A 12,798-nucleotide genomic window follows, 5' to 3' on the forward strand; every position below is an offset into this window, starting at 1 on the left:
TTAAACTGAGATTTGCAACCCAAGTAAAAGCTCAAGCGTTTAAGAGGCGATACTACCCTCTGGCGGCCGGGATGAAAACGGCACCTCCCCGCGACACAACACTTTCCCGGGAGGTAGAGTTCCAGGAGTTCCAACCCGAAAACTCCAAATATCGAAACGTTCATTCCTCTAAGTGGGGATGTAGATGTTTTGGTTGATTTATAAGATGTATAAATTCGTAAAAAGAGGTTAAGAGGAAAAAGATGCTCCAGGTGAGGATCGAACTCACAACCTCGGCATCGCTCCGCTCGCACTGTCGTATAAGTACCGCGCGCTAACCGATTGCGCCACTGGAGCCCCGGCCGCACAACGCGTCGTGAAGTCCTTCAGTTGTTCTTGACCACGTGACCTAGCTGGACAACTCCGCCTTTTGCTGCATATGCAAATAAGAGTCTTTTGGTTGACCAATGGGAGAGAGTGCGCTTCCAGTTCCGGATTCTCACGCCCCGAAGGCCCTTGCTGTAAAAGGGAAAAGTCTCAGAGACGTTAGGAATGTGGAGGCGTAGCCTGCCCGGGACTCGCCTTCTCATGAATATTCAGATACAAGGGTGGGGCTTAACCCTTTAAAGGCTGCCTGGCCGGAAGGCAGCCCCTCCCCCCCGCGGGCGGGAACAGGATATGAGCCCGGGTGGCTGGTGGGGGGAGGGGAAGGTCCCGGCGACCGCCCCCCGCCTCACAGCTGGGACTGGACTCTCCCGCCTCAGATGTCGCACCGCCGCCGCCAAAGCCCAGCGGTACTCATCCCAGAGCCTTGAGGGGTCCAAAGTCGTGGACTCCGGAGTAGCGAGTCTGTACCGCGCCCTGAGAGACCCCAAAGCGCAGGCTAAAGGAACCCAAATATCCAGGTGCCCAGCGCCCCCTCCTGGAGGAGCCGGGAGTCCGGGACATCACTCTGCGCGATCCTGGAGGCCGAGCTTCCTGCGCCCTGGTTAAAGAAGTTGGGATCCCAGACCGGTGATTATCTCCAAGGGTTCCCAGATATTCGAGTCCAGATATCCGAACTTGGCATACGGACTCCTAGCGCCCCAGCCAGTTTGTTTGGGGCTGAAACGCCCACCACTTCAAGGGGACCCAGGAATTTGGGACTCCCCTGCGCTCCCGCCTGGAGATGGTTTAATATCTGCTCCAAGAGTTAGGGGAACTCAGGAATCCGGTCGCCCCACGGCCCTATCTGGAAGACTCAGGAATTTGGGTCTCCAGCGCCCCATCTGAGAGCTAAGTGTCGGGACTCCCAGCATCCCTCATTTAGAGGACCAAGAAATTCGGACTGCTACATCCCTTTCCGAGAGACCCCGGATTGTGGTTCCCGGAGCCTGAGAACCCGAAGTTCACGCCCCTGACTTGCAGAGACCCAGGAGTCCGGCCTTGCGGCTCCCCGAGGACCGTACTAGGGTCGAATAAGAATCGAGCAACCTCGGTTCTGGGCTGGAGACTCCCTGGGAGGTGAGGGAGGGAGGCGAGGGGCCCCGACGGGCTGGGGGAGGGGGCGGCGCCGCAGCCGCTGAACAATGAGGGGGCGTGCCGGCGGGGGGCGAGCGGAGGCGCCAGCGGGAGTTTGGGTCTGGAGGGGTGTGGGGAGGCGCTGGGGACCCGGCGCGGTGGTGGGGGCAGTAAGCGGATCGCGGAGGGACTGGCTGGGAGGTTGAGGGGAGGTGTGTTGAGGGCTCATGGCCAGCGCCCCAACTCGCAGCCCTGGGCGGGGGAGGGAGCCGTCTGCAGGACCCTGGCATCCGGTCCCCCAGCCTCCTCCGCCCTCCCCTGGGACCCCGCGGCCTCCCGCCCACGGCTTTTCCCAGCCCTGCCCCTCGCCCTCGGCTCCAGCCAAATGTTCCCAGGATCCCTGAGCCTCCAGCCCCAGACAGACCAGACTCCCAGCTTCAGTCTTCTTTGTCTCAACCTTTCCATCTTTTTCTCTGTGTTATCGCCGCTTGTGCCCCTGTTTCTGTCACCGTGCTTCTGTCTGCCTCCTTAGTTACTCTTAGGGGGTCCCTCCTGGGTTTAGACCGGGTTCCCAATTCTCTGGCCTAATCTGTGAGTGTGGCCAGTGTGGGGAGGCTGATGGGGTCTTGATAACCAAGAAGGGGATCTCTCTGCAGCAGGCGCTGAGCCACTCAGCCATGCCCGAGGGAGCCCGTGGACCGAACCTGTCCAAACCCAGCCCTAGCCTTGGCCGTGGCCCCACAGGTGAAGTGTGTGACTGCGCAGCTGTGTGTGAGAGCCAGACAGGTGAGCGTGCAAGAGAGGGTGGGGTCTGCTGGGCATTGGTTCCTTTAGGCCAGGCACTGTGAGGACCTCTATGGCTGGCCTCAGTGCTGCGCAGTGCTGGCAACACAAGTGATCAATACAATCCCAGCCCTGCCTACACAGAGCTCCAGGTCGCCTAGGGCAGATGGAACCATCCCCAGATGCTGACAGTCCAGAGGGGAAAACCTGTGGTAGAATGGTCAGGGCTGAGACAGGGTTGTGGGGAGTGGTGGAAAAGCCCCATCCCCTCACTGTGGGAGCCCAGCCTGGGATGGCTTCATGGAGGAGGGGACAGGCTTCAAGGAAGAGGAGACATCTAAACAGAATTGAGAGATGAGGGGGAATGAGTTGGAAAAAGCAAGGAAGAGTATTCCATGCTGAGGGGACAGTGTGTGCAGAGGCAAGAGAGGCTGGTTTTTTTTGAGTAACTGAAAGGCAAATAGGACTGGAGTCTGGAGTGTGAGAAGTGGTATGGTTATGGAAAGAGAGCAGAATGGAAAGGTCTCGAATGGCCACGTTGCATAGGGCCCTGTGGATCTGAGAGTTTGGACTTTATCCCGAGGACGTGAAGGACTCGAGCACTTGAAGTGACAGGGTCAAATGGGCAGATTAATAAAGATCTCCCAGGCTGACACATGGAGGTGGACTAGAAGAGTGGAAGCCGAAGCCCAGAGGAGACCCTGATGGGAGAGGACTGGCCAGGACTGGGGCAGCGCAATGGGGAGAGGAGACTGGAGTCCTGGGGAAAGATAGTGATGTGGTGTGGATGAGTGTAGAGCTGAGAGCACTCACTCAGGTGGGGACACCCCCTGATCTCCTGCTCCACACTCCCAGCAGGTCCTGCAACCCCTGCCATGGCCTCCCCCCGAGGTTCTGGGAGCTCCACATCCCTGAGCACGGTAGGCTCTGAGGGGGACCCGGCTCCAGGGCCCACCCCAGTCTGCTCAGCGTCCAGGCCAGAGCCCCTTCCAGGGCCCCCCATCCGCCTGCATCTGTCACCCGTGGGAACCCCGGGTTTGGCCAAACCCTCGAGGCTGGAGCGAGTGGTTCGAGAGATCGTGGAGACAGAGCGGGCCTACGTCCGGGACCTTCGTAGCATCGTGGAGGTGAGGCCAGCCGGCACCTGAGCACAATAGGAACCCAGGCCAGCCCTCCGCACCTATAACCCCAGTCATCCCCGCAGGACTACCTGGCCCCTCTGATGGATGGTGGGGTCCTAGGGCTGAGTGCGGAGCAGGTGGGCATGCTATTTGCCAACATCGAGGACATCTACGAGTTCAGCAGGTCAGAGGTGGGAGGGATTGGGCACGGGTACCAGTGGGTAGGGTCAGGGATGGTGGGCTGTATCCTAACCCAGACCTTGGAGCCCCATAATGCCTTGTCCAGGCTGGTACCTGGGTGTGGTGACTTGGGGCAGGGATCATGATGGGAAGCAAGGAACCAGAGTGATGGAGGGTGAGGTAGATGGGAGCTTGAGGACCCCGAGGAGGCCTAAATCCTGAGATGTGTCTCAGTGCTGTGTCAGATGTGGGATCACGATGAATCCAGGGCTCACGTGGGGCCCGAAGATCATGCCAATGTGAGCATTCGTGCGACCGTCTCGGCCTGGGAACCCCCTCAGCCCCAGATAGACCAGATGGTTGGCCGGGACCCAGGAAGGAGGATGCTGGGGTCCAAGGATCCTGACCCCTCTGAGTGTCTTCATGAGATCTGCGGATGATTGCAGGAGATCTGAGAAGGCATGCCAAGAACCGCAACAGGATCTTAAGCTCATCGCAGCCCTGAGGGTCATGACACCCCTCTCCCTGGGTCATATCACAAAATCTCCACTCCCACCCCAGGTCCATGGCAGCTGTGACAGTGTTTCTTTTTTTTTTTTTTAAGATTTTATTTATTTATTTGACAGAGAGAGATCACAAGTAGGCAGAGAGGCAGGCAGAGAGAGAGGAAGGGAAGCAGGCTTCCTGCTGAGCAGAGAGCCCGATGCGGGACTCGATCCCAGGACCCTGAGATCATGACCTGAGCCGAAGGCAGCGGCTTAACCCACTGAGCCACCCAGGCACCCCTGTGACAGTGTTTGAAGCGGAGGAATAGGATGCTGTCCATGGACAAAGTCTGAGCAGCTTGCTGTGTCACAGCAAGAAGACTTCCTTTGGGTGTGGTGACCCCTTGAGAGACCCTGGCCCCCACCAAGGCCCCAGCCTCTTGGAGTCCTCCCACAGGGGGGTTCACGGATGGGGCAGCCCCTCACCACCCTCTCTCCCTCACAGTGAGCTCCTGGAGGACCTGGAGGGCAGCAGCAGCGCGGGGGGCATTGCTGAGTGTTTTGTGCAGAGGGTGAGTCAGGGTGAGGGCGCTCAGTCTGGGATGAGGCCTGGGGCGGGGCGGGAGGCAGGGGGGCAGAGGGAGCAGGCCTGGGCTAGGCAGGAGGGAGGCCCTCGGGATTTGGGACCTTGGGTCTCCCTGACTCTTGTGTCACCTGCAGAGTGAGGATTTTGACATCTACACGCTGTACTGCATGAACTACCCGAGGTGAGGGGTGAGGAGCTCCTGCCGGGCCCCAGGCCTTGCCCCCTGAGTTGCTGTGTCAGCCGGTTTCCCTCACCTCAACCCATCCAGCTCCAACCCCTACCAGACCAGGACAGTAACTGACCTCTCCCTAAGCTGCCCTTGACCGCCCCCAGCCCCTGCTGCCAGCCCCTGCAACCCTGACCACTCCCCATCCCCTCCCAGCACCCCCAACCCGGGGCCACCAGCCACCCCCCAACCCTGACCTATGCTGTACCCCCAGCTCCCTAGCCCTGCTCCGGGAGCTGTCGCTGTCCCCACCTGCAGCCCTGTGGTTGCAGGAGCGCCAGGCCCAGCTCCGCCACTCACTGCCTCTGCAGAGCTTCCTGCTGAAACCTGTTCAGCGGATCCTCAAGTACCATCTGTTGCTGCAGGTGGGCTGTGGCCCCAGGGGGCTGCCCGGGGAGGGCAAGGGCAAGGTCCTGTCCCGCGACCCCCTGGTGAGACATCTGGAGGGTGGACCCAGGACAAGTTCCTAGAAGCTGGGACAGCAGTTGGGGCAGGGGCTTGTGGCTGGTGGGGACTGGCGCCAGCTGATCCCACTTTCTGACTCTGCCTGTGTCTCTCTGTCCTTCACTGGGTCGCCACCTCTGCCCCTACTTTTCTGTTTCTCTCCCTCTTTGTTGTTATCATTCTCTCTCATCTCTGTCCCCTCCCTGGGTGCCTGGGGACTGCCTCGCAGGAGCTAGGCAAGCACTGGGCAGAGGGCCCAGGCGCTGGGGGCCGCGAAATGGTGGAAGAGGCCATCGTGTCCATGACCGCGGTTGCCTGGTATATCAATGACATGAAACGGAAGCAGGAGCATGCGGCGCGCCTCCAGGTGAGCCCCGGAAGATGGAGGCGGGGGGTGTCGGGGCTGCTGGATGGGGGCAGCGGGCAGGAGGGCCTCTGGTGGAGGTGATCGGCCTCTGAGCGCTGGCTGGGACAGCACAGCCCTGTGGCTGACGCCCCCGTCTCGTTATGTGTGCACTTCCTGTCTCGGTGCTTGTGCACTTCGGTGCCTTTTGCACCTGATGGGGTCCCAGCAGGAAGTGCAACGGCGGCTGGGCGGCTGGACTGGCCCGGAGCTCAGCGCTTTCGGGGAGCTGGTGCTGGAGGGCGCATTCCGAGGTGGCGGAGGGGGTGGCCCCCGACTTCGAGGGGGCGAGCGGCTGCTTTTTCTATTCTCACGGATGCTGCTCGTGGCCAAGCGCCGGGGCCCGGAGTACACCTACAAAGGCCATATCTTCGTGAGTTCAGGGTTGGGGGTGAGGCCAGAATGTCCCCAGCAAGGTTTATCACCTATATCTATAGCTGGGTACCTACAGGGAGGGCTAGTGGCAGGGTCTGCAAAGGAGGAACCACCCAGGTTAAAAGAGCCACATTTTCTTGAGTCCGAGGATAGGGGTGAGGTTTAATAAGGGGCAAGGCCAGCAGGATGCCGGTGAGGGCCTGGGGATCTGGGGGGCCTGGATTTAAGCTTGCTGCCCCTTTCTGTCCACCCCTCCCCCCATCTAGTGCTGCAACCTGAGTGTGAGCGAGAGTCCTCGAGACCCTCTAGGGTTCAAGGTGTCTGATCTGACCATTCCCAAACACAGGCACCTTCTCCAGGTGGGTTCAAGGTGGTGCTGGGTGGTCAGGGCTCCCCTCTGCCTCTAGACCTTACACCCGGCTCCCAACTCCGCCCTGTCCCACCCCCAGGCCAAGAACCAAGAAGAGAAGAGGCTGTGGATTCACTGTCTCCAGCGTCTCTTTTTTGAGAACCACCCTGCCTCCATCCCTGCCAAGGTACAGCTCCTGCTATGTCCACAGGCCTTGAGCGAGCTGGAGGACCTCCCCCCACCATAGCTCTGCAAAACCCTGAGGGCAGGGGACTCTCTTAGACCATGACCCATAAATTGCAGAGTTAGGCTGCCTGGGTTTAAAGCCCAGCTCCACCATGTCTCTGCTGTGTGACTTTGGGCAACCTCTCTGATGCCTGTTTCCTCACCTGGCGGAATCAGCACTAACCCCACGGAGTTGGGGGGATTACTGACAGTCACAAGTCATGTGAGGTGCCTCATGCGTACAGCACCCATGAACAGGACTGTGACCGGGGCGCTCAGAGACAGGCGCTCTGCCACGCAACTCCCACCGTTGTCTCTTTCAGGCCAAACAAGTTCTCCTTGAAAACAGCCTGCACTGTGAGTTGGGACCTTGGGATTATGTGGGAGTAGAGGCATGACTCCCGAGGAAAAGTCAATTATCAGGTTCCAATTTCTCCCCATAGGTGCTCCTAAAAGTAAGCCTATTCCAGAGCCCCTGACACCCCCACTTGGGTCTCCACGACCTCGAGATGCTAGAAGTTTCACCCCTGGACGAAGGAACACAGGTAAAGATGGAGTCCTGAGCTCCCCACCCCGGCTTCTCCCCCAGGAACTGTACCCCCACCCTTCTTCTTCGGGAGCCTGGAGCTGGGCCCCTCATGGGCTTCTAATCTCCCTGTCCCCCAGCTCCATCTCCAGGACCCTCTGCTACCCGCCGTGGCCGTAGACAGTCTGGTGAGTGTCCTCCACCTAAAAGTTGACTAGAGAATGCGATAAGAGCTGGGTCCTTGACATCACTGTGTTCTCTCCCCAGAGCCAGTGAAGGAGCCGTACGTTATGTTTCCACCAAACGGTAAGTGACTGCCCCAGCCCAGCTGGGTCCAGCCCCATCTGTCTGTCTGTCTGTCTTTTTCCAGGGGATGTCCCATGGGCATGGGTGCAGGGTGACAGGCAGCTCATCAGCTGTAAGGAATGACCTTGTTCCCGCATCTCATTCTTTTCTCTTTATCATCTCTCCATCCCCAGCTAAGCCTAGACTCAAGGTAAGAAACACCCTAGGACAGGGTCTGTGGACCCGTACTCCTGGGCCTGGGAGAAAGGGATGGGGCCCTTCACTCCAGCCTTCCATCCTCTCTCCTTGCTCACAGCATACTGGCAGTGAGGGGGAGCTCTACCCCCCCTTAGAGCCTCAGCCACCAGTTCCAACTTCCGGACCCCCTGAGGACCTGGAGGACACTGGACCCCCCACGCTGGAGCCCTCTGGGACCTCCATCACTGAAGAGATTCTGGAACTGTTGAACCAAAGAGGCCTCCGGGATCCAGGGGTGAGCTGGGCATCACATCGTGGTGTCCTTGGGGCTCTCAGCTGGGAGGGGAATAGCCCCAGGGGGCCAGGGGGCCCAGCCTGCCCTGACATCTTTGGCCTCTTCCCCAGTGCCCACTGCCGCCATCCCCCCACGACATTCCCAAGTTCTCTGGAGATTCCCAGGTGCCAGGCGACAGTGAAACCCTCACATTCCGAGCCCTGCCCGGCCGAGACTCTTCAGAAGAGGAGGAGGAGGAGGAGCTAGAGATGGATGAACGGGGGCCTTCCCCGCTCCACGTCCTGGAAGGGCTCGAAAGTTCCAGCGCGGCTGAAACTACCGACGTTTCCGGCCTTAGCAAAAGTCCAGACGCACCCGGCCTCCCTGAAATTCCCGGCCTGTCTGAAATTCCCAAGATTCCCCACCTTCCTAGCCTCTCTGACATTTCCAGTGTTTTTGAAATGCCCCGCCTTCCAGCCATACCTAATGTCCCGGACATTCCTAGTCTCGCCAGCACTCCCGCCCTTCCCTGTGACTCATGGCTCCAGGGACCTCTGCAAGGGCCCGATGAGGCTGTAGCCACCAGGAGAGAACTGTTCCCCGGAGGCAGCTCAGCAAAACTGGGGGAACCCTCCTCAGGTGGCAGGGCAGGGCAGGAGGAGCCTGAAGAAGGGGAACCGTTCCCAGACTTCCAGCCCCAGGATGTCCCCCAAGATCAGGGATTCCCAGATGAGCTGGAATTCCGCTCTTGTTCAGAAATCCGCAGCGCCTGGCGGGCCCTGGAGCAGGGGCAGCTGGCCCGGCCAGGTTTCCCAGAGCCACTGCTGATCCTGGAAGATTCGGATCTGGGCGGAGGCAGCGGGAGCGGGAAGGCAGGAGCCCCTAGTTCGGAGAGGGCAGCTTCCCGGGTGCGAGAGTTAGCCCGGCTCTACAGCGAGCGGATCCAGCAGATGCAGCGGGCTGAGACCCGGGCATCGGCCAACGCCCCCCGTCGCCGGCCTCGTGCTCTGGCCCAGCCCCAGTTGTCCCCCCGCGTGCCCCAAGAGCATGCTGAGCCAGGTGAGGTCCAGGTGTGTGGTTGCCAGAGATGGCCCCCATGGAGACCTCAGTCCTGACTCCGTTCTTTCTGTGCACACAGGGCCTCTGCCTGCCTTTGGACACGTGCTGGTGTGTGAGCTGGCCTTCCCTCTGACCTGTGCCCAGGAGTCTGTCCCTCTGGGTCCTGCCACCCGGGTTCAAGCTGCCACACCTTTGTCTAAGCAGGGAGGCTGTCCGGGTGGCCGGGGTCTCTCTGTTTCCAGTTTGCCTGAGGAAGACCATCTGGGCATCCAGGTACCAGCTGCTAGGCGTCTGCCTGAGCAAGGAGACCCTCAGAACATACAGAGCATGGCTGCATCCACCACAGCCTTGCCCCCGCAGGAAGACCACCCAGATGTGCAGGTGCTGGCTACAGCTCTGCCGGACCCAGGAGGCCACCTGGAAGTCCAGCATCCAGCTACCACTCCTCTGCCTCAGCATAGAGGCCATATGGACACCCAAGTTCCAACCAGCCCAGCCCTGCCTGGGCAGAGATGCTGTCCTGACGTCACAGTTTTAGCTACCGCCACTGTGCCCAAGCAAGAAGGTCCTCTACATAGCCAGAGCCCGAGCAATACCCCGTTAACCAGACAAGGAGGTCCCAGGGATGTTCCATTTCTAGCTGGTGTTGGCAACCAAGCTGTCGACATCTCGCTTACACATGGAAGCAGCCTGGACCGTCCGATCCCAGGCAACGCTGCACTGCCCTCACAACATGACCTCCCGGACGTTCCAGTTCTGGGTGCTTCACCTCTAGCTGCCTGGGAAGGCCCCCCGAGCCATGAGATCCCAGCCAGCGCTGCGCCTTCTTTGCCCCAAGACCCCTCAGACATTCAGTTTCTGGGCACCTCGTCCTTGCCTGCACACGAATGCTGCCTCGACCATCAGCTCCCAGCCAGCACCGCACTGTCTTTGCCCCAGAATTCGAATGTTCCAGCTGCTGCACCTCTGCCCCAGCGACCAGGCCTCCCAGACACCCAAGTCCAGGCCCGCCCACCACTGCCCAAGCAGGGAGGCCTCCCAGACACCCAGGGTCCATCTGCTACACCTTTGCTTCAGGAACAAAGCTTCACAGACCTTCAGATCCAAAAACGTTCACCGTTGGAGCAGAGGAGCCTCTCCGACGTCCGTGGTCCAGCCCCGACACTCCTGCCTGAGCAGAGAGGCTCTCGGGACTCTCAGGGCCTGTTTTCCACCCCGGCTCAGACCACCATGGTTCTGTCCAAACCAGGACACTACTTGGCCTCTCCTGTCACCAGGTCAGAGTCTTCAGAGTTGACCCCACCCCATAGTCCCCCTCTTCCGACCCGGCAGCTCCTGGGCCCCAACGCAGCTGCCCTCTCAAGGTACCTGGCAGCCTCATACATCAGCCAGAGCCTGGCTCGGCGGCAAGGGTCTGGGGGAGAAGCCCCCTTGGCCTCCCGGGGTCCCTGGTCCTCCTCTGCCCCAGCATCGCGGGCCCCTTCACCACCACCCCAGCCCCAGCCCCCACCGCCCCCAGCCCGGAGGCTCAGCTATGCCACCACGGTCAACATCCACGTTGGGGGTGGTGGGCGGCTCCGGCCAGCCAAGGCCCAGGTCAGGTTGAACCACCCTGCTCTCTTGGCCCCTGCCCAGGAATCTGTGGGCCTTCGCAGGGCCCAGGGAGCTCCTGATGCCCCTTTCCACATGTGAGCCCAGATATCAGGCCTCTTGAAAAGCAAGGACTTCAGCTGGATGCCACAGACCCTCAGAACTTCACCAGAAGTCCAGACACTGAGCACAGGTCTAGAAATTGCTGCAGCTTTCCAACTCCTGGGAGCTGCTTTGGCGAATGGTCCTTTTTACTTACCTTGACTAACTCAGCAGGGATGGGGAAGGGGATGTCATTAATATTTTGTTAATATTATGAAGTTATGTATATTTTCCCATTCTGGAGGTAGTGGGCGGATGGCAAGACAATGAATGCGAAGGTCTGACACAGCATGAATCAGTGGTTCTGAAAACAGGAGGCATCTCAAACTTGTTGGAGAAATTACTGACAACCACCCATTAGTTTGGTGTTTGCGTTTAGATAGTTTATGAACTGCTTGATGCCATCCAGGAAAACCCAGTTAAGCAGCTTGGTTCCAGGTCAACTTAGAAGTTTACCCAGTTTGTGTCTGCTAGTATCTCATCTGTTCAGCCATCTCTATGTATATCCATCGGCTGGCTGTCCCATCTCCCCTACTCCATGTCCCATCTTCCAATCCATATGCCATGATTTAATCAACTCTGCCCTATTCATCCATCCCCCTACCCCCTTTCTCATACCCTTTCCTCCATTATCCCACCTGTCCATTTTGTCCAACCGGCCCTCTCCATTCATCCCTCTGTTCCTCCATATTTCCCCTTTTACCCATCCCCACATCGCATTCAACCATCTAATCCATCAGTGCCATCACGTTATGTCCCCTATCATCCATCCATCCCTTCCGATCGCTCTTCATCCATCCCTCTTTAATCAGATTCTTCTGAGTCTCGGTACTACAAAATTTCAGAGATTCTACTATACTAACACCAGAGTGAACTGGGTTTGGGATTCTGCAAAGTCCGTTCCACATCTGATTTTCTCACTCCCCAACACATGAATGTTCTAATTCTTGTGCCCACCTACACACATTGGATCTTTTTACTCCCTCACTTTAGTTTGGGACCTCTCAAGTACCCCCACCCCTAAGAGAAATTCAGGTCGGAGACAAAGGCTTTTATGTTAGAATCATTCTGCCCCCTCCCAGCAGTGTTATGCTGGGCAAGCAGCATAACTTAAGCAGTTTCTTTGGTAATACTAGCTTCATTCATTGAATGCTAAACCTCTTGTACTTAGCACCTTGTTTTATTTCATTTTCCCTGGAATTCCCTGAGGTACCAGTGTCAAAGCTGAGTTAAAATCCTGATGTTTCTAGTTGGTGTACATCCTCTGAGTCTGGTTTTCTCAGCTGGGCCAGCCGAGAATTGTAAGATCATGGTAAATTCAGTGAGCATGGCCTCACTTCCCGGGGCACTGCTTGACTACCAGAGAGATCCCCCCAGGGTCCAGGATCTAGTTCCATCCTAGGAATCTGAAGTTTGAACAGTGAATGGAAAGAAAAAAAAAGTGGCGGTTTATTGAGTACTAACTGCACAGCAATGGCATTAGTCGCTTTATGTGAACTCATTCAATTTGAATCCTGTGTCCCTAAAAGACACATGAGGATGGTTTCTGATCCTCAAGAGATAAGGAAACAGAATAGAGAGTAAGGGGGTCTGCTCCATCACATAGCTAGGCAGAAGCAGAGCTGGAACTCAGATCCACACAGTCTAGCTCGAGTCCATACTGTTAAGTGTCTATCTTGTGCCGGAATGGATAAAAGGAACCCCTTCCCTCTGGAATAAGGCTTACAGCCTAGTGCCTGAAGGGCCCTAAGTGATCCTTAGCTGCATAAGGCAGCAGAAACAATACCCGGCTCAGTAAATGTCAGCTGCTGACTTCTAGTCCCTTACCAGACAGTTACTGGGCTATACAGCAGGGCTAGGGCTGAGCTGCCCTCCCCTCCTCCACCTCCAGCTGCACATTCCCAGCTGAAGGAAAGTTCCCAGCCTGGCCTGGGCTCCCAGTGGCGCCGGAATTCCCGGTATTTGAGGAGGCGGCTGGGAGAGAAAGGGGCAGTCTACTCCAAAGCCTCAAGAGGGGAAGGAGAGGCGAACCCCCTCCGCCTTTCCAGAGGCAAGATGCATCCCAGCTGTGCCTCTGGCAGGGAGCCAGGAGCCTCAGAAGGGGGTCT

At 58.2% G+C, this 12,798-nt stretch overlaps 1 protein-coding gene across 9 annotated transcripts; it reads left to right on the forward strand.

Moving 5' to 3' along the window:
* Positions 1–631: 631 nt before the first annotated feature.
* PLEKHG2 (pleckstrin homology and RhoGEF domain containing G2) lies at positions 632–11,860 on the forward strand. 9 transcript variants are annotated; one of them, XM_082709205.1, is made up of 18 exons: positions 632–1,482; positions 2,139–2,223; positions 3,121–3,389; positions 3,467–3,567; positions 4,554–4,620; positions 4,769–4,815; positions 5,075–5,225; positions 5,534–5,671; positions 5,880–6,080; positions 6,349–6,441; positions 6,532–6,618; positions 6,980–7,013; positions 7,100–7,201; positions 7,323–7,370; positions 7,450–7,488; positions 7,662–7,960; positions 8,071–8,998; positions 9,078–11,860. In XM_082709205.1, exons 2-18 carry the CDS (start codon positions 2,157–2,159, stop codon positions 10,688–10,690), a joined length of 4,284 nt encoding a protein of 1,427 aa, XP_082565331.1. In that variant the 5' UTR covers positions 632–1,482; positions 2,139–2,156; the 3' UTR covers positions 10,691–11,860. The 9 variants fall into 9 exon arrangements, with proteins under 9 accessions (XP_082565331.1, XP_082565328.1, XP_082565327.1 ...); XM_082709202.1 differs by having other exon boundaries at positions 634–1,482; positions 2,139–2,265; XM_082709201.1 differs by having other exon boundaries at positions 674–1,482; positions 2,136–2,265.
* The last annotated feature ends 938 nt before the right edge of the window (positions 11,861–12,798 follow it).

Source organism: Mustela nivalis, assembly GCF_964662115.1.
Source record: "Mustela nivalis genome assembly, chromosome: 18".
NCBI classification, from domain to species: domain Eukaryota; kingdom Metazoa; phylum Chordata; class Mammalia; order Carnivora; family Mustelidae; genus Mustela; species Mustela nivalis.

What these genes read in the sequence shown, in the direction of transcription:
- PLEKHG2 (XM_082709197.1), top strand. Translation starts at nt 2,157, where the DNA reads ATGCCCGAGGGAGCCCGTGGACCGAACCTGTCCAAACCCAGCCCTAGC. An exon ending in AGTACCATCTGTTGCTGCAG is followed by an intron (nt 5,226 to 5,533) that starts GTGGGCTGTGGC and finishes ACTGCCTCGCAG; the next exon opens with GAGCTAGGCAAGCACTGGGC. An exon ending in CCTTGAAAACAGCCTGCACT is followed by an intron (nt 7,014 to 7,099) that starts GTGAGTTGGGAC and finishes TTCTCCCCATAG; the next exon opens with GTGCTCCTAAAAGTAAGCCT.